The sequence below is a fragment of the Amphiura filiformis genome, chromosome 4 (assembly GCF_039555335.1).
Source record: "Amphiura filiformis chromosome 4, Afil_fr2py, whole genome shotgun sequence".
NCBI classification, from domain to species: domain Eukaryota; kingdom Metazoa; phylum Echinodermata; class Ophiuroidea; order Amphilepidida; family Amphiuridae; genus Amphiura; species Amphiura filiformis.
Window position 1 is genome coordinate 76,390,268 of NC_092631.1, and position 21,905 is coordinate 76,412,172.

General features: G+C 37.2%; 1 protein-coding gene across 1 annotated transcript in view; it reads left to right on the top strand.

The window, feature by feature from the left end:
- LOC140150380 (uncharacterized) overlaps nucleotides 1-20,701 on the top strand; it is a 34,132-nt gene extending 13,431 nt beyond the window's left edge. Inside the window, 11 exon segments of the mRNA XM_072172390.1 lie at nucleotides 489-544; nucleotides 4,314-4,391; nucleotides 5,402-5,461; nucleotides 6,477-6,532; nucleotides 6,958-9,103; nucleotides 12,318-12,489; nucleotides 13,038-13,151; nucleotides 13,154-13,161; nucleotides 14,226-14,378; nucleotides 16,699-16,878; nucleotides 18,242-20,701. Coding sequence (XP_072028491.1) covers nucleotides 489-544; nucleotides 4,314-4,391; nucleotides 5,402-5,461; nucleotides 6,477-6,532; nucleotides 6,958-9,103; nucleotides 12,318-12,489; nucleotides 13,038-13,151; nucleotides 13,154-13,161; nucleotides 14,226-14,378; nucleotides 16,699-16,878; nucleotides 18,242-18,547 — 3,329 coding nt within the window. The 3' untranslated portion in view covers nucleotides 18,548-20,701.
- Nucleotides 20,702-21,905: the final 1,204 nt, after the last annotated feature.

A 21,905-nucleotide genomic window follows, 5' to 3' on the forward strand; every position in this document is an offset into this window, starting at 1 on the left:
TTAGCTGGGCTGACTATATCAAGCTGAATACTCTTTCCTCCAGACAAGCAGTCAACATAGATTTCGCATTTCCATCGCAGCCGAACTGACGCTTTCCATAATTCCCTCTTTGTTGCATTTCCCAGGTTATGGTCTTCCTTACCAAATGATGTCTCCAGTGAAATTGTTTTTAGTTTGTTTTCATTTTCGCGCAAAACGCGTAGTTGTATGTACCTTTATCAGTAATGTGTTGTGTGTGCGGGTTTTTTTTAATCGCTTTTTTATATATATAAGCTTTAGTCAACGGGGTTATCGGAGACCCACTTCAAAGTGATTTAGTTCGCTATTAGGGAATCCGCCAGGGACCCCGTTGACTATTGTATTTGTGTTTATTGTTTTAAGGCTTTTTTTTCTGCTATTGTATGTATGTTTGCCTGGATTATCAATAAATCAAATCAAATCAAATCAAGTCTAAACAAGTTTTTGTCATTGCATCTTATCTTTTCCAGCCCACCATAAGCTGACAAATCGTGCAAAAAGCATTGTGAAAATATGCGATTATGAGGTATGTATTAAACTGCTTTTATTATTCAGTTCTAACACTAAATAACTTGACATCCCTTTAAAACAATTGTGATGTCCCATGTCAAAACCAGACACTTTTGGACAGGTTATCAATTTTGAGGTTTTTACATATCTTAAATATAGAGATATTTTGCTCCACAACACCGTTTTGGACATTCCTAAGCGAAGATATTGAGTTTCTAAGTTATGGTATTATAAAATTGGAAATATTGCCTTTAAAAATATTATTGACAATGTTGAGATTAGGAATTACCTTGAAAAATGTCTCAAAAAATACAAGATGCCAGTTATATTCCGATCTGAAACTATCAGACAATATTTTAAACATTAATAACATCACAAATTCGCAACAAACCCAAATTGTGAAAAAATCACCCCTGTGCAGATTTTTGGCTATTTCTCCATTTACTATCCTGCCCAAAAGTGTCTGGTTTTGACATGAGATGTCACAATTATGAAATGATAAAAAGGATTTTATTTATTTATTTCATTCTTATTTAACCTGGGTTAACCTCTCAACGCACCAGACTTGTAGTCGAGTCACTGAAAGTCGAGTCGATGAAGGCTTCGAGTCCGAGTCGAGTCGAGTCATTTGAAGTTTTCAGTCGAGTCGAGTCGAGTCGAGTCAGGCCATTCTGTCGAGTCGAGTCGAGTCAAGTCGGATATATTTTGTCGAGTCATTTCGAGTCACTTCACATTATATGCTCATGATACCAGCTGTCAACTTGATAGCCCAATTTGCATGAATTTGTACTTTTTTGAAATTAAAATCCCAGTGAGAGTACATAATATTAATTTATGAATCCAGTGCATTGTGGAAATCAGTAATCAGTCATACTTGTAGTATTGCCATTAGGACCCGCCATGAGTATGGTATGCGGGTGCGTGTCCCGGACCACGAGTACTTACGGGTACGGGTCCCAGGCCATAGGGTACGGATTTCAGGTCATGGGTAAGGATACGGGTACGGATCCCTAGCCATGAGTATTCAGTACGGGTCCATTCCAAACTAGGGTGCGAGTACGGATACGGAGCCATGGGTACGGGTACAGTATAGGTACGGAAATTGGGACTCGAAAGCACGGGTACTGGTCCAGTAGTGGTATGGAAATTGGGACTTCAAGTACTTGTATGGGTCCTATTATGGGTATAAACAAATTAATTAATCAAGTACAAAAGAGATCAAATATTGGTGGTCATAGTGAATCTAGCCTAAAGGTGGCATATTTTGGGATGCAAGTGAAAAAACTATGTCTATGTACAGTATGGACAGCCAGACTGTGCAATACTAATTTCAACATATATTTAGCAATGATTTAGCTTTCGAGTCTTCTTATGCACATCTGGATAATTATATCCATGTTTTATTAATATTTCAAAATTCATATACATCCCAAATTTCTGTATATGGTAAGAACCTCTCTATTCATTTGACTCAGATGCACAAGCCCAAGCCTGGGCACAAGAAGTACATGTGGCTGGTGGAAATGCTCACACCAGTCAGTCACATATTGCAATGTAGTTCTTCATGTGTGCAGCATGTAGAGAGGAGTGTATTTGGATGGGGAATAAAGTGATCAGTCATTGTGTGAATGAGACATGTAGCATACATGTAGGGGTGTGTGCACAGGCTGTTACAGTGACATGTGTGTAGCATTCATGTACATTTTTAACACACAAATAAATTAGAAGTACCGGTATTTGCAAAACATTACACTGTAGTGCCAGGATAGTGAGGATACATGTATACACTCAAATAACACACTGCACACAACTGTTACCATGGTTACAACAGACTTGAGAAAAAAGCTAAGATTTTCTGTGGGACTCATCAGACCCCCAGCATAGACCATAATGTCATAGGGCCTACTTTCAAACCATGAACTAAAAGGATTTATTTTCAAGGATTTTAATTTCATGAGTGGGCTAAATTACAAGAGACACGTGAGGCCTAACAAAAATGAGCACAGGTGAAATTAAAAAGGTAATTGTATTATGAAAGTCAGATTGAAATTGTAAGCTTACTTATTAAAATCATTAAATCAATATCAAAATTTAGCACAATGGTGATTTGTGAAATTAAGTCTCCAAGAAAATGGTGGATTTTGACAATTTGCAAATGAAAAAAGTCCTCACAAAATTAATTGTTATATATTAACAGGCATGAGAATGGGCAAAAATAGCTCAAAACAGCCTGAAAATTAACAAATTTGAGCACAAAATTTGAATTCAGAAAAAATCCTGCAAATTCTCACGCCTGTGTTAAATTGTTTACAGGTTACTGAATAAATACCACCATGTAAAATCAATTACTTACAATATTGTGTAAAACAACAAGAACTGAAGTATGTGTACTACTACAATTGACCTACATGTACTTATGAGTGATGACCACTTTTGACAATCAACTCAAAACACTTCTGACAATGATCAATAATAATCTTTGATCAATTTTTTAACATTGATGTGTTTTAAGATGATGTACAAATGTATAACAATGTTGATTGATTGAATCTCAGACCATTCATGTTACCATGTAAATTGTTTGTTGTTTGATGTAATAATGTTTGTAATATAGCTACATAAAAGGCAAACATGTAGGCATTGACATGTACTTTTAAGTGTAGGTAATCCAAAATGAAATAATTATATATTAATTATTAACCAGTTACATCAAAAGGTACACAGTAATCAAACAAAGAATTAACTTACAAAGTTGGATGTTTGGTTCTGTAGTGTGAGTGTCTATTAAAGTTGGATGTCACACCAATTGGGTTTGAGGCACTACTGTTGCACACTTTGCAGATTGCTTCATGTTTGTTTGGCCCTTTCTTATAACTTTTGTAGCCAAATTCCACAATCCCAGGTTCATCTTTCATCATCTTGCTTTCTGATTCTGATGTGCACAAACAGTTACACTGCACTGCACAGCAATGATGTGTGATGATTGACTGATGACACTTTATTGATTGAACACCACTTGAAAGTTGACCTATTCACTTGTGTGTTTTATGAATGGGGAAGTTCAGTTGCTCATTTGCATAACAGTAACAGACACAATTAATGGGTACAGTTTTGATCAAGTCCTGAAATTATGCTCAACTTGGTAGTTCTATAATTAATGTTGTATAGGTGGAAGGGTTTGGAGCTAGACTACTTTTTCAATATACCTCCATGCACCAAGTACATGTATGTAGGGATGTGAGAGAGGCTCCCAGCTGGTATAGTAAGAGCCCACTTTGTAAAATATAAGAATCATTCACACACTGAGATATGTGGAAGAATACATGCAGATATTAAATATTAGAAATATTAAGGTATAATTTATATTTTCGAGTCATTTTTAAAAAGTCGATTCAGCCATACTGACTCGAGTCACAAGCCTCGAGTCATCGAGTCGAGTCATCAAATTTCGAGTCGAGTCGAGTCATCGAGTCATCAACCCTCGAGTCGAGTCGTCGAGTCGCCTTGCCTCGAGTCGAGTCATCGAGTCACCAAAACTCGAGTCGAGTCGAGTCGAGTCATTTCGAGTCGAGTCACTACAAGTCTGCAACGCACTGGCATTGTTCTCCCAAGGTGCCCAGGTGTGCAAGGATGTGTACAAGCATTGGTCATATTACTTTACGGCGTACTATCTGACCTTTTTCTTGTGTTGTTACTTATATTCTTTTGTTGGATGCTCACATGAAGTAATACCATTGTTTTTGTTTAAATAATAAGAAATAAGTTTCTGTTTTGTTTTTCTCCAGATGAATGAAATAGAAATTTGCCCAAACTGTTACCTGTCGTCATGCCTGAAAAGAGAAGACTGGTTTTGTGAGCCTTGTGTAAGTAGATATCCTTGTGAAATCTGTGACTTTAGGGTTTCTCTATTGGAAGGCAATTTGTGCAGAAATATCTTCCCAAGATGTGACAGTTGTATTGCATAACAATAGATACAGTTGAGAGGTTAATCCATCTATAATATTTTTCACCCTGATGTGGCAGTGACGTCAACATGTAGAGGCAGCTGTTTCGTACTCGCATCTATGCGGCACCTTTATGTGCATGCATATGTCAGCACTTTTAGCGTCTGCTAGCTACTTGAAGCTGCGCCTAATGAAATGCACACTGACATCACTACCACATCAGAGTGAAAAATGATATACCTTGTTATGCAACATGCATATTGCATTGTGGGAAGGAATTTTGGCACAAATCAACTTCTGGTAGAGAAACCCTAAATACATTGTTGAAAATGTGAAAAAGTTATGTAGGTGGATCTCATATCCACTTTAATTAAGGATTTCTTTTTGAGTTATTTATGGTATTATATAATCAGTAATAGATATCTAAGCTATGCAATGCTGAAATTGGATCTTAAAGCATACTTTGTTATGATGATGTATTCTTCTCTGTTGTTAACCCTAACCCTACCCGTGGTTTTTGTGCTATCGGAAGGGAAAGAAGGAACGAAAAAAGGAGAGAAGATGAGGAAGAAAGTCACTTGGCACCCCCGGGATTCGAACCTCGGACCCCTCGCATGCCACGCAGAAGATCCCCAGCATGTAGCTACACAGGTGACGGGCTTGGCCCGCCAACGATTCCCTGGGTATATATGACTTGGTCTGATTGCGTCATCAAGTCCCGTGGAATCCATGCACGCAGAGCGGTTTTAATAGTGAGCTTTAGTGAGTCCTAGTTGGGTTAGGGTTAATGTTATGTATTGTTTTTGCATGTGGTTTTAGGGTATATTTGAATTTCAAAATTTCAGACTTAGCCTAATGGAATGAAGTCACACTTAAACACTTTTCTTTTGGATACTAAATAGACTTTGAATTTGATTTCTATACTACAGGACCCACCGCATACAATAGTTTGGGCTAAGCTACAAGGATTTCCTTACTGGCAAGCCAAAGTAAGTAGTATATACATACATACACACATAAGACATTTCCATAGCACTTTTTCACAGTTCAAAGCGCTTCACAGTACAAAGGAAAAAAAAATGTGACTGTAGGCATTCAAAGTCTAGCATTGTACAAAATTTTTAATGATTCATGTGAAACCGATATGATTCAAATCAACAGTTTATTTTATTTTTGACTATTTCACTTGTCATGCAGATGTACTTATTTTGTATTGCTTGTTTAGGCCCTAGCTGCTACACATAGGCTGAACTTGTATGGAGGAGTTACGGTTGATTTACTGCCTTTGTTTCAAATTTATAATCGGTCTAATCATGTAGATCTTGAGACCAATTGGTTATGGTGCAGGCTTTGCAAACTCTGAGGTCCTGGGTTCAATTCCCGGCAGGATCACTTTCCTGTTTCCTCCATATAAATTTGTTCATTCTCATTGGACATGAAATCATAAACATAATATCATGCAAAAAACATAATTCACTGAAATTAACAACAGTTGCAATTCCCACAAACTTAAAAATCATGCCCACACACCCCGTCCCCCCTGTTTGTAAATAAGGAGCCCATTCTGCATATGATTTAATACTATCTAGCCGAGGACACACACACCCGATTTCAATTGACACTCTGTGGACCTAACAAACCCGACAACTACCTATCCAAGCGTGACCTGTCTTGAACCCCCTGAACATGGACCACTTATAATGCATTTTTACATTATTTGTGTTGCCCTGGTTATAGCCAGCAACTGCGGACGTCCATGGTTGCAGATGTGTCCACGGTTGCACTGTGTGTATCATAATGTAGGTCCATGTTTGCAGGTAATTACAGATGCACACACACACACACTTTACACACACACCCCACCCCCACAAACACCCACACAAACCCACTTGTACATGCAGTTGCATTGGTGTATAAATCCATTTAAATCCATTCTCAAAAAAGATAGTTCTTTCTATTCTGCTTTCATTAAAAAAAGTGACACTTGTAATTATTTCCTGACAGGTGCTAAGAGAGAGCAAAGGGCAGGTTGATGTCAGATTTTTTGGACAGCATGACAGGTAAGTGTGGCTGGTCTATTGCCCTAATGAATGAGCAGTCTCATAACACACTAACTATTGCTATGATTTGATGGCTACACCACACATGAGTAGCGCTTTATTGCATTCTCAAAAGAAAATAATAAAAAGGGTGTCAGACAGGAGTGGGGTACAAGTGATTCAATTTGAAATGATAACTGTGTTCCTATGTGGCAGGTATATAGAAATATAAAACTGCAGAATGAGGATGTGGTTGTGGGTGGGAGGGACAAGAGTGGCACAACAGATCCAGTGTCATTAAAATGTAATAAATGGGTGTTCTGTGTGCACAATCTGATTAAGTGTGTGGGTTTGTGTTTTGTGATTGTCATTGTATACAAATTTGCTCTATCTTGAACATTTTTCCAGCATCAGTAATAATTAAGTCCCATTTTCTTATTTCCCAGAGCCTGGTTACCTATGACCAGTTGTTATCTTATCTCCAAAGATTCACCGATCACAAGCAAGAAACATTCATCACGACTGGCCAACGCAAGTAGAGAATTGAAAATCTATGCAGATAACATACAGACCAAGTTTGGCTCCTTTGAGTATTATGCCCAACGGACACCTTATCGATCTGGAATGGCATTGCCAACCAACGCTACCAACAAGTCACCAATAGAAAAAAAGTCATCCGTAAAACCAATTAAACCGCTAAGTGGAAAGCCTGCTGCATTCATGAATGGAATACGAGAAGCGGAAGCTGCTCGTCAAGAAGAGGAGATGGAGGAAGCGGATGAGGAAGATCTTCCTGAAGAGTCCAGCTCGGGAACTGTCAGAGGCAAGTCCAGAAATATCTCGGAAAGTGCTTCAATCGAGGATGATAGTTTTGACAGTGTAAGCCAGGATGAAAGCAGTCAGTGGTCCCTAGGATCTAGTCAGACCTCTGAAAAACAGGAGCTTTCTTTGTCTAGTGAAAAGTCTGTTGCAGTTGCTGATTGTTCACAAGCGCAGAAATCCAGAATGGGAGGAATGAAACAGATGGTAAAAAACCCTGTGATAAAAGCCACTAGTGAAGGGGTACAAGAGTACTTGGCTAAAAGTGTTGAATTTGCAAGGAAAAAGTTGCTGGATGAAGATTCTCCTTCCAAGCGATCTGTACCCGCTGGTGTGTTTGAAATTAGCGATGAAAGTCTGGACATTGATCAAGAAAAGAAAAGTCCTTCAGTGCAATTACTTGGAAAAGTCCATGTGTCCCCAAAACACTTCAAAAGAAATTTGGAAACAAATTTTGAAAAGTCTGACGAAGATGATGCTAAAGCAAGAGCGTCCTCTGTGTCACCAAAGAAACATGAAAGTACTTGTGATAAAAATAGAACTGAAGGATTAAAAGAGGGACATGAGGAAACGGACAAAAAAGTCAAAGTTGAACCTAAATGTGCAATAAGCGCCGATGGTGACAGTGGATCAAGTTCTGGGAGTTCCTTGCAGAGTATTCTTCCAAGCAAACTACCAGATCCATCGACCCTGGCAAAAGCGGAAATAGCTCCTCCAAAGACACCACCGGAATCGGAAATACCGAGCACTTCTAAAGGAACCCCAAGAAGTAGTGATAAGTTTCATATGAAATTAAGTAAGACAATTGAAACAATGAAAGCCTCTTTGGGGATGGAGAGTATGGAGACTAATGAGAACTCCGATTCGGAATCGGATTCGGAAGTTGCGTCACCTCGTGACGTGGAGCGTGATTCCGACTCCAGTGATGCAGAATCAAATATGGAGGTTGATACCAAAAATGAGAAAGAAGCAGCTGATGAGAAGGATACCAAGGTGGAAGATAAGAGTCATGATAGTGAGGACAAAGTTAATAAAGGTGAAGATAAGCAATCAAATGAGGAAGAGGATAAAGGGAAAGATCAAGAATCTGATCCTCAATCAGACTGTGGGCTTGCAATGAGTGTACACTCTGCTGATGATCAATCAGAAAGTGAACTTATTATCGATATGGATAGAGCAGAGGAGGATGCAAGTGGCAGTGTCTCAAAAGAAATTTCCAAGGAAAGTGCTAAAAAACCTGACAATGATGAAAATATTGATAAAGATGATAAATTAACAGATAGTGATGTGAGCAAAAGTAGGACAGATGCTGATAATAATACAAGTACTGAGACGAGCTCTTCCACGCATACTACATGTGTTAATAGTGTAAGACTTGCAGTAGTAAGTCCAAGTGACACAGCTTCCATGTTGCCTAAACTTACCCCTAAGTCACCTGATGTTAAACAGACATCTGGAACCACAGCTCCTTTAATTGTACCATCGCCTACATTAGCAAGTCAGAAACTGGCAGAAATGGTACAGCAGAAAGAACAGGAAGATCAAAAACAGTTGGGTCAATCCAAGGCACATGCAGATGATAACAACCAAAGAACTGAACCTGGAAAGAAAGTGGATGTTTCAAGTATGGTGCCTGTTGCTGGTGGAAAAAGTGATGATGTGGAGAGTAAGAAAGTGAGTGCAAAGGAGGAGGAAGAGTATCCATTGATAGAGGAGGACCCTCTGAAAGCCTGGGGGACTGCAGATGAACTGCTAGAAAAATATGCAAGTGAGGTAAGTTAGCACATGATTCAGCACTGGCCACATAATTCAGTGGTGTAGCTAGGGGGTCATCAATTCAAAATTGTGTGTGTACTGATATAATATTTTGACAAATTTGCAATTTGCTTCTTCCCTTTTGTCTGTTTGCATGAACCAAATTTGACCACTGAATGATTAAAATTGCTACAAATAATGTGCATTGAAATTTTTTTGATCCCCTCTCCCTATTTAGATTCTCAAATGCCCTGGGTAAACAGTGAACAATTTCAGTCGGCAAAAAATATTTAAAGTTTGGGGTGCCATTCTGTATCCTTGTCGTGAGTGCCACAACCCTAGCTATGCCACTGCCTTAATTCTTGTTATACTTTCTTGATAAATGATTTCTGTAAAACTTAGTAGTAAAAACAAATCGAAGAAAAGCATGAATTATCCTGCAAGGTTGGGCTGAACCTAACTAAGCCAGGAGAAACGGAATTATCGGTAATTGCATAATTATTACCTGAATTTCTGCATTCTTCCAGTTGATAAAGAATGATTTCAGGTACCTCAATATTTTCTCCCACTTTGCATGTTTTTTTGGTTTTTTTGCCTTTTGAGGGAAAAGCCACATGGTACAAGACAGCTACAGTGGCTGGATAATACGAGTCTAGAAATGTGCAAACACAAAATATTGTGCCGATGCCTATGATTTTCATTGCATGACACAACGCAAACATGGGCATAGATGATAAATGCACAATCAAACATGTTGTTGTGTATGTTGCAAGGACAACATATATGATGAAACAAATTTCCTTTGTTTGAGATGGTGTTGTGAATACTTCTGTGAATACTTCCAAATGTTGCTTCGATTTTCAAAAAATTGTATCTTAAAGGAGTATTTTGTGATCCTAGCATCCTCTTTTTATGACATTTTTCAGTACATATCCACGAAAAAAAGCATATTCCCAAAATTTCAGTTGATTCCGATATTGCGCTTTGCGAAGTTATGCATGATTATGTGTATTACACTGCTCCATAGACAATACGTTGTAATTTCGTTCTGGTGCACCAGAACGAAATTCAAATTTCACGATATCTGTGCTAAGCGAATTAATCTGCAAGAAATATTTTGTACATAAACATTATGTAGCCAGAGGTTTCCAGTGATATAAAAATGTCAACTTTTTTTGAGAAAAGTGGGGGGATGAGGCTGTGGATCACGAAATGCCCTTTTAATTAGACTATGAGTTGTAAAAAATGCAGGAATGTGCAGTATTTGAATACAGATATAGTTTGCTTCCTAATCTCCTTTTATCAAAGCAAGTTCATTTTGCTGCATATTGTCTATTTTTCGAACAAGATAACCAAATCGGTATAGAAGGTAGGCTTTTGATATTGTGTAGAGCTCATTTGACTGTAGGAACAAATTCAACATTTTTTTCATAGGTTTTTATTTCTTAAGGGAGGTCTAATGAGCGTGAACCTGGTTTGGATGCAGAGGGAGTGTGCCTGTAACAGACACAGCCACCAGAAAAGGACCAGCTCAGATCGCGCGCCAAATAAGTTTGCAGTCCAGAAATTTCACTTTTTTCTCAGCCTTGCAAAAAATAGGCAGAGGTGGGAATCGAACCGGGACCTCGGTGTTGTAAAACCTACTGCGTTACCACTGAGCCAACTGACAATCAGCTATGAGAAGTTTGATAGTAATCCTTGATATTGCTGAATAGAATAAATCAATACTGATAGGTCTATTTATCTAATGTACGATGTTATTCAAATTGGCCTATAAACTAGGAATATAATGTGAAATGACTATCAATCGATCAATCAATCAAGTTGTCAAGTTATCAACAATCAATAATAAACCGACGTAGGCCTATCATGGAATATTACTAACTAGGCCTACTAACTAATATACCAAATAAATAAAATAAATAAATAAGTCAGTAAATAAATAAATAGGCATAGGCCTAAATAAATAAATAAATACATAATGCAGAATGCAGTTAGTATTTTAGTTGCAAAATTCCAAACATTCTATTCACACATTCTATAATAATTTTCTGCTATACACGCAAAGGACCTGTGCCTTTAATATGTCCGCGCCTAATCAATAATGAGTCTTTCACCATGCTCACACACCATGTTAAACTATTGTATCCCTGCAAGTATTATACTGACCAAGTCCTAACACCTCAATGAAATGGATGCTATAACGCACCCAATCAAGCGAACATATCAAGGTCATATCAGGCGTTATACAAAGAATGGTCAAAGGTCAACGTTTCCAAAGAAGTATAGTAATAGATGTAGACACAAGCTTTCGATGCGGGAAACATAAACACATAGTCGTCAGTCGTGTGGTTTTATGAGATTTGATACGGCGCTGAAGTCTATTGGCTGTCCCAAAATCAGTACCAGACCCGGTTTCCAGACGGCAATGTGTGTGTTGTTACAAGGAATGCAAACTCATTTTATCAATGAGTGAACCACATAGAGGAATACGACATCTATCGTGAGCCAATCTGCATTCTGTTGCCTGCAAAAGCCGACGATCAGGTAAAAATTCTAAAAGCAGCGTGACTAGATATTTGCGTTAATTTCATGATACGTGTAAAACGCATTGAAAACGCATAAATTGCAGTCATAAAATATATAATATTAGTAAATCACCCAATCGAATGTTAACGTAGGTATGTGGAAAAGAACTGCAATAACAATAACAAACTATGTGCCCAAAGAGTTGTCTTTGGCATGTCGCTTTTGAAATATGACCAAAAATATCAAATTTTGGAAAAACGCCCCAAAATTTAAAACAAACACGAACCTTCCAAAATAAATATATATTAGCACTCGGCCCAGTCACTACCTGCCGCTGTGATTTGAGGTAACTCATTGCTTCCCCTCTCCAGATACCGGAACTTCAAGGTCGCTCATACCCCAGCCCTTAAATTAATGCTGAAACTTCCAAATTTCAATGAGATTTGGCGAATATTTCTAAAAGTTTGTCAAAATTAAAAGATAATAAAAACAATCTTCATATCTTGTTTTAAGTTGTTTTTGAAATCAATAATAAAGACAAAAAATAACAAAACAAAAAATTAGTTACTTTATCCAAAATAACAATTATGCTCTTTTTATTTTTAAAACTTTGTTTTCATTTCAAGATTACTTCATTCATTTTCATTTACAAGATTACATGTATACTTTATACCAACAATTGTATTTTGAACTTGCATTCCAGGTTTCAAAATGTGTGAAGGAGTCGTTAACCTCGACACGAAGAGATCTAATTGAGAGTATCACAAGTGTAGATACAAAAACCAAGATACAACAACTCCAATCACAAGTGACAAGGTTGACATGGGAAAAGAGAAACAGAAACGAGAACTACAACATATCATGGGTAAGGGAGAGTGTGGCATAATGGTTAGCAAACTTGTCTTGGATGAGGTCCTGGGTTCAATTACCGGCAGTGTTAACTTATATAGGGTATTGGCTTGGAGGAAAAGTCTGAATTTAATTGGCAACATCTGTAGATTAAATCCAGACCTCCACTCCCCATGATACATTTAGAATTTGGTAAATGAACCATGAAAGTACTCAGTCCATTTTGGAAGGGATGTTAAGCTCTCAGTTCTGTGTACAGAGAGTCATACTCACAGTCAGTATAGAAAAGAATGTGTGTTAAACCCCGATTGACCCAATCCGTCCAGGTATTGTTTGAATATTTACAATCTAATTAAGTGCTGACAGGAAACACACTGTATATAAGGATGCTGTCCTGGAGGAAGTGGAATTAATGTCTGTATAAGCAGCTGCACTTTTTGCTTTGGAAAATGTGTCATAATACTGACTTGTTGCCTTGTTTAATAATAATGAGAAAAGGTAGCTGCTCTCAAAAATTTAACAAGCTTAATACATTTTGGTTTGTGGTATATAAATTATTTTGATTTATTTCTAGCTTTGACAATAGCTGAGATGAGGGACAGCTTGAATTCTGATCTGAAGACCTGTGAGCTGAACACTAAGAAAGAAGCCCAGAAAGAGATGGAAAAAGCACTCAAAGAAACCAAGAAGAACAATGGGTGAGGAGACAAATGTAGTAATCAGCATGAAATGTTATCCAAAACTGCATTTCAATATGTATAGGCTGTAGCTGGAGAAAATTTACATTGGAAACTATTAGTTAATTCCAAAAATGCTTAGTTCTGTTTGTCTAAGTTCTGGATTGTTAGTCCCTTTAGCATTTTCTAGAGTTTGCACAATGTGAACAAGAGTATTTCCTTCTTCGGCTGTTTAAATGCTTGTATGTCAGGGCTGTTGTCAACTTGCACACATTTAGCATGAGACTCGGCATTCAGGCACTCTCTTAAGATCTCATGCCAAGGTTGGAAAATCTCCCGCTAATGTAGTAAATCTCATGCTAAGTAGTAAAATCTCCCGCTGGCCCAAATAATCATGGGTCAAAAATGAACAATTGTAGTTGGCTAACTATAATTCCGTCCTGGTACGCTCACGCCATGCAATTCCAAAAGTTGACAGCCCTGCTGTATGTTAACAGCAATATTAGGGCAGTAATTAAAAGTACTTACCAACAATTGGCTCACCAAAGTTTACTTAAGTTTTTCTTTAGTATTTGTGATTACCTCAACTTATTGTTCTCCTGGAGCGCAATATTTGTCATCACCTCATAGCAATTATTATTATCTGTGCAGTTTATTCCGTAAATGTATTGATTACAAAAGCGGGTTTGAGTCCTTGTCGGATTTACATTATTCAATTTATTCTTAAGATTTTATTGAGAGACCAAGGGATTGAAAGGTACAGGTCACCTGAATAAATGAAGGTCAAGGTATTCATATATATAGCTTCCTCATGAGGTAGTTAAGTAGTTGTGCTCCAGAAGCTTATAATGTTGAAGGACTCTCATATATACATGTCAATAATGGTCACACACCTATAAAGGTGAGCACAGCCTTTCTACTGTTGTTGGTATACCAGCTACTGTCCATAGCTATACATGTTAGCAGTCAGCTCTAGTGTGTCCAATGTGAACATGAGGCATTCTGCCATGGAATACCAGTAACTAAATATGCATATTAGTAATAAACTCTTTAAACTTAACAAAATTATTTGATGTTTTCTGTAGTGTGCGCAATGTGAACAAGAAGCTTTCTTTTACTGCTGTTGGAATACCAGCTACTGCTCCTATGTGTGTCAACAGAAGCATTGGGCAGGTCATCAAACTGTATGTCAACAAGGAGTTACACAGAGCAAAAATGACAACAGCAGTTCACAACAGGTATGTCTGAATGTTATATCTAAAAATAAACAAACAAACAAACAAACAAACTAACTAACTCACTCAAGGCCAAATTTACATTTCTTTATCTTGACACCTAAAGTAGAGTCCGAAGTTTACCGTTTTCTAAAATCCATTTTCCGTGTTGTAATCTGTGTTGTAAAATTTGTAAATCTGTGTCATGAATAAAGCTTAAAATGTATAAACAATGATATTAATGTCACAATGAAGTGTCAGGCCGCGATAAATTTTTTTTTTTAATTGCCCGATCGGGCAGCCATAACAGTAAAATGGCTTGCCCGAACTTTGCCCGAAAAATCACATAATATTTTCAAGGTAAAATAACATTAAACAAACACTTCTTGTGCAACGAAAAAAAGGTGAAACTGAGTGTTGACTTACCACACTATGATTTTTTAAACAAACTCTGTGTCAAAACCAAAACAAAGACACATACAAAAACCTCACATGCTACGATCAGTCAATTACTTGCCATTCGCGCATAAGTTTCATACATAAATTATGCAAATAATGGTAGATAGCTGCAAAGGTCATGACATGACGATGATCAACCAATCGTAGAACATATGCTAATGAGCGCACCCAGTGATGATAGCTGCACATGGATATCACCCAATCGCAGAACGGGCAATTAAAAAAAAATTGTTGCAGCCTGTATGACTGTATTATGCTAATGAGCGCTCTGTAGTGATGAGTGCATGTGTGGCCACGAGGTCAAGAAGCTGCACATGAATTTTTGATACGCATAATTATTTAGTTTTATTTCAATTTTCGTGAAACAAAATAAGGTGAAGAAAAGTGAAGTCAGAAGTCAATATACATTAAATATGAGATAATAGTTATAGATTCACTCCATTTCCTCGCTCTGTAGTTTACTTTTTTATGATTTGATTGATTTCTTATGAATACAATGATTAATGATTGAATGAAAATTAAATTGCATGAAAATATTTTTTCTTCAACAGCTGTAAAAATCCTTACCGAACTAAAACATTAGAGTAACACTGATTGGACGATGAAAATCATGAAACATCAAAATACGGGCTATTAGCCAATCATGTGTATCGTAACAAACGACCAAAATACGACTCGGGAAAAAATGGCGACTCGTTTATTGTAAACATTTGGCGACTGTATACGGGAAGGGGGGAGTATGATTTTAATGCATTGCACATGCATGTTACACTTTTTCGTTTAAATAAACAATGTCTAGGATTTGATAGTCACACTTGAGGACATTGAGGTAATGTTCTACTTTATTTGCCGACTTTTAGTGGTGGTAATCACATGTAAGCTTATCTGAAATATGGTTGCCCGATCGGACAGGGGTGTTTACATTTTTAATTGCCCGAAAAAAAATCAATTGCCCCGGGCTATCGGACAGGCGATTTGTCTCGGCCTGTGAAGTGTTCAATATCGCGGTCAATATGCTCTGATTGGAACATTCTCACGATAATAGGCCAACTATTACGATGTTTGGATAGATATAGGGGGTTCATGCCTTGGTAATATAACTTTATTTCGGTATTATTAAACAGTATTTATCATAAAAATTGACATACACAACTTACATTATACAAAAATGTCATTTTCCGTGTTGTACCTCGTGATTTTCTTCCGTTTTCCGTAAAACGGAAAACTTCGGACTCTAACCTAAAGGCATATCATGTTAAAATTACAAGCTTTTCCAGTTATTTCATGCACTTGGAAATTGTACATAAAAGTTGATTCTCATGCATAAGCTAGGTAACGGAGGGCAGGAAGAGAAGGAAAGAATGAAGAAAAAACAAAACAGAAGTTTGTCTCCCAAAAAACCCACACATACACAGCTATGGAATTTGTGTCATGCCGTTTGGTACTAACATAACAAAGAAAACAAGTCAAGGCTTATGTTTACAATAATGCCATTCACAAGCCTCGCTTTATTTTGTGAGTATGCACGGTTCTCAAAATGCATGTATGTATGTATACATGAAACTCCCGGAGGAACTTGGCAGGGGCTTGCCATCACGCCAAGTTGACGCAAGGTCAATTTCTACAAACTTTTACGTCTGTTTGGACACATCATGAAACCTAATGGACCATTTTAGGACGGTACATTGATTACTCTTGGGTCTATTGAGTGGAGACAATGGCCAAGACGGGGTTCAAACCCACAACCTTGCGATCATGAGTCCAATGCTCTAGCCACTATGCCACACGATGGGCACATGCCACAAGTGACGTACCAGGGTCTAAAGTTACACCCAAGTCAAAATCACTTACAAACCCATCTCTCTCTTTTTACTTGTATTTCAAGGTGAATTCACAACAAGCTCCAACGGTACAGAGCTCAGTAAGTGCATATACCAAACCTTCTGTTGTCACCTTGGTATCTACCACACCCACATTATCCAGCACTCAGCCAACAATGATGGCCACTGGCAATAGTGCAGCAGACAGGTTACGCCTTTTTTCTACACAGACTACACAGTCTCAGGTAAGATTGAATTGGAGATAAAATTAGAGAATTAGTGATAGGAATCATTGTTTTTATTATGTTCGATCGTGGCCTGCATTCACAATGTTGAAATAATTTGGACCTGTCTACCTTATTCTCATTCTTATTATAGGCAAAATATCTAATGCTCAATCATGAGAGCCAACTTAGCTACGCACAGATATTTGCGTCGAGCGTATTACCACACACTTACGGACACACTTGTAAGAATTGACCAATCATGGTCTTTGGTTCGGTTATGCAGGTCGTGCAATTGTGTTATTCCACGCAAAGTACGCTGACGCAACAGTTCGCAGAATGTATGTACGTCCCCTCATGATCGAGAATTGGATATAGTCGGTTCATTATTTTAAAAATTTAGAACTATGTTATTTAGTCAAAATTAAGTTATCCCTATGAAAACTCCCCTTATTCTAAAATGAACAAAGTTGGTTACAACTTCAATGTGCATACTGTGATCTTGTGTGCGTAGGCATGTGCGACTGTGTCTACAATACACTGTATACGCGTTCCTCAACAAACGTGTTCTACGACAATGCGGCCACTGTCGTCTAAGACTTGGAACATGAAGCACTTGTAAATTTGCAAAAATCATGCTAATAAGTCAGCATATGTTTTGAGCCAAATTTAACCTGTCTAAACCATGCCTTTGTGACTGCAGCTTTGGATTAAATGCCAGTGTACAAATAAAGGACAATGGTCCTGTTCACAGTACATGATAAGATCATATTTTGTGCATTAGTGTGGGTTTTAGGGTTAAGAGTAGGACTGAAAGTTCACTGGACATACAGGAACCCCACTGTGCACATGGAACCCCACTGCATATGTGACGTGTCATGTCAAAAGGAGACACTTTTGGGCAGGTTATAAAGTTTCAGGTTTTTACACATCTTAAATAAAGAGATATTTTTCTCCACAACGCCGTTTTCCCCAATGAAATCGGACATTTCTAAGCAAAGATATTGAGTTTGTAAGTTATAATATTATAAAATTGGAAATTGAGATATCGGCCTTTAAAGATATTATTGACAATGTTGAGAATAGGAATTACCTTGAAAAATGTCTAAAAAAATACAAGATGCCAGTTATATTCCTGTCTGAAACTATCAGACAATATTTTCAATATTAATAACATCACAAATTCGCAACAAACCCAAATTGTGAAAAAATTACCCCTGTCAGATTTTTGGCTATCTCCATTTACGATCCTGCCCAAAAGTGTCTCCTGTTGACATGACACGTCACATATGAAAACCATGTAGTAGTAGTCCACATCCATCTGTGGGTGTTGAATGGAATGATATGCACTTAAACAAGAAATTTCTCTTCTTTTCATGTACAGAATCAACCTATACAAATAGTGCAAACTACTCCAGCCGTAACAGCTGCACAAAGCACCAGCACACTTTCACCCCAATCAGTACAAACACTCATACGCTATGTCCAAGCACCACCAAGAGTACCACTACAACCTGGAGTTCCTGCGCCCCAAGGTACACAGCAAATCATCCGTCTACCTGTTGGAACCCTCCCGGCAACATTGCAGAATATTGGCGGCCAACAGCGGCTCGTTCTGTCCAGTCAAACATTGCATAATTTAAAAGCCAAACAAGCTGTATCTACTGTACCTAATATATACAATAGTTGATTCTACCAAAAAAGCATCTGATATGCAGGGATACTTATTATTGGTATCATCAAGAAGTTTTGCATCCTGATGTCGGTATGCTCAAATTGGAAGAACAAAAAGATAAGTGGGCCCTGCCCAAGTACTAATGTGTTGTACGTACATGTAATAGCCCAAAAATGGATTGTGTAATTTGTGTTTATTCAGTAGCCAGCCAGGAAGGGAAATCATATGTTTGTTGAACATGTATTGAACTAATCATTATTACCTCTCAGATTTTGTCAACACCACTGTGGTGCACATTGTCATGTTAAAATCTGTTGACATTACCCATGTTGATGGCAAGCTATTTTATTTATAAATGTAGCAATTATATATTTTGCCAGTGGTAAAATCAATCGCAATATGTTGCTTCTAGATAAAGGGAATCTATGTTATGAGTAGTAATAATTGGCAACAAATTTTCATATTTTCCTTGCCTGTTTTGCGATTTTAATATTTTACTTGTTTTGATGCAAGAAGTAGGCCAACTAACTCTCTGCAAATGCATATGTTAGCAGCAATTGCCAGAAAATCATGAATTTTTAAGAGCATTGAATAGGAATTACTCCAATATTCAAGTCAGAGGATATTTTTCAATGTATTAATTATTCACCATTGAAACAAGAAAAAAGTTGCAAGTAATGGTTGAAGTGAAGAGGTAAATTTGAAAATATTGTTTGCTTTACATGTCATGACAAAATCAGTAATTTCAAGACTTGAGCCAAATTTTTGGAGTGACTCGAAAGAGTGTCAAATTGTGTGAAAGAAAGTTCAAAATATATGAATAAGAAAGAACCCAAATCCAATATGTGACACGATCTGGTCCATGGGGGACAAAGGCGGCAAATTTGAAACTGAGATAAAGGCAAGAATATGGAGTAAAAAACAATAAAATACATAAGAAAATAGACATCACAAAACATCATAACTTTAGAATGAAGTATGCTACACCTTTGGTGTTTTCAGTAGATGATAGCCTAATGTTTGTATAAGGTAATAGTTATACTAACTCAATTTTCAAAAATACCTCCTTTGACCCCCATGGACCAGATCGTGTCACATATGTCCCTTCAGATGTCCTCCTCCCAAGTACTGTATTTGGCCCAATTAATATGAAAATCAAACTGGACATACAAAAAATTTGCTGGAGTTCAGTATGAATGGAATTGTAGAATAAATGTTACAGCCAATAAAACTTGGTGCCCAGATTGTTTTCTATGATTTATGAGTTTTGACATCCTTTCAAGCAAAAGGTGAAAGGAGGGTGCAATTATGGAAAGGCATTGGTTAGGTCAAATATGGTATATGTAATGAAAGTTCCAATTGAACACATACACAAAGTAGGACTTTACAGCAGCAAGATCACTTTCGTTCTCAGTTTTTAGATGATATTTTTCAGCAGCTGGGGGTCTTATGTACTTATTTCAAGTGTTCAAAAATTTGAAGCTGAAAGTAAGACAAAATAGGGTTGTGAAATTTGAAATGATAAACAGGAATCAGCCACATGTTTCCATTTCTTTTGCACAGAGACCATGGAGGAGCCTATCAAATCCCCACCCACCCATCCACACATATAGTCAGTCACAACATTCCCCTATTTATAGTAAGATGCTGTGAAAATCTTTTGAGAGGACCTGTAACAACATGTAAAACACAATCAAGAACTTGGCTGTGGAAAAATTGGTAAAACTTTAAAATTGATCCTGGATGCTCAAAAATGTGTCACAAGCATAACTTTGTATCATATTTTATTGAAATTTAAAGCATTTATAATTATGTATTTGCTTAGATTTATTTCTGTACATAATTATGAACTCTTAATTGAAAGATGAAAAGTTTACTTGATGAAACCATGTTTTATGCTTTATATTTTCCATAGTTGCCATTCAAAGTGTACTTCTGACAAGTAAGATGGCAAAATTATGTGTAAGAAAAGTATGTTTTTGGTGCTAAATTTAAAATGAGATCAAACATGTTGAAAAATTGCATGGAGACTGGTCAATCACAGTGGTCAATAGTCTACCGAAAAAGACCCACGAGTGTGTTGGCATAACAAGGCCTTGTCGCGTGGATTGTTGTGTTATTTCATGAGTCCTATGGGGGACTAGGAGCCAACAGTATCAAGTTATACCAAAACAAAAATAGCATTACATGTTACAATTGGCACTCAGGCTGTATCATATAGCTGGTACCGATCATTTTGATACAGCCTGAGTGCCAATTGTAACATGTAATGCTATTTTTGTTTTGGTATAACTTGATACTGTTGATAAAATGGTGCATTATAAAAGACCAGTGTATGGATGTATATGTGTGTATATGTATAGGACTCCATTGAGTTGTAAACAGCTTGGGCATGTTGTAACAAAGGCTGTTCCTTGCCCAGCATTCTAATTGACCTTTTCAGTAAATCCCATAATTCCTTGGGGTTAGACCCTATATGTCGTCATTTGACATCACGTCGATGCACACATCGTTTAGCAAACATCGTTACTGCAAATTGCAAGTCGGCGTGACGTCAAATTACGACATCTCAGGTCTAAACAGAGGAATGGATTTACCGAAAAGGTCAATTTTCAATTGAGCATGGGTTTCATTGGTAGAATCTGTAAATTGATTTTTTTTACATTCTTTTTCTTGGAAAGAAACAAAATTTGAGTTAATCATAGTTGGTTCTTTCAAATTGTCAATGACCCAGTTCACAACAGGAAAATGACTTGGTGCAATTGAGTTTTTTTCCTGGTGTGAATGCACATCCTTTCATTCAACCGTCATTTAATAATTGAAGCTAAACAGCATCATTCTGTGAACACATCATTTGCCAGTTGATTTATTCCTGTTCATTTATGATGAACTGCTACGTCCTGTATCAAAAAATCCATCAAAACATACAACAGGAACAAAAATCAACTGGCAACACCAAGTCAATCACCAAAAAATAAATAGGTGATTGGATGACCAGTTCTCAGTAGCAGTCTTCATTCAGTGTTGATAAAGATAACAGAGTGGTTATCGAAATGTTCACAGTAAGTGCAATTTATTGGATCAGAAATAAGAACCTTTTGATTGATCGCACTATTATACTTATTCAAAATGTCTGATATTTTTTAACTATCTAAACTGACGCACCATTTACAGAGACATGGTTGATATTCTTTCAAAGAATGGCGGTGCTTATTCAGTGCTATATTAAGTCACACAGCATGAGTGTCTTACTGTTCAAAGATTGACAGTACAGGAACATGTTATGCTCTAAACAAATTGCATTTATGAGCATTTGAAATTTTGAATTGTACAAAACTTTAATTGCCGCAGAATTTGTTGTTCATAGCACAAA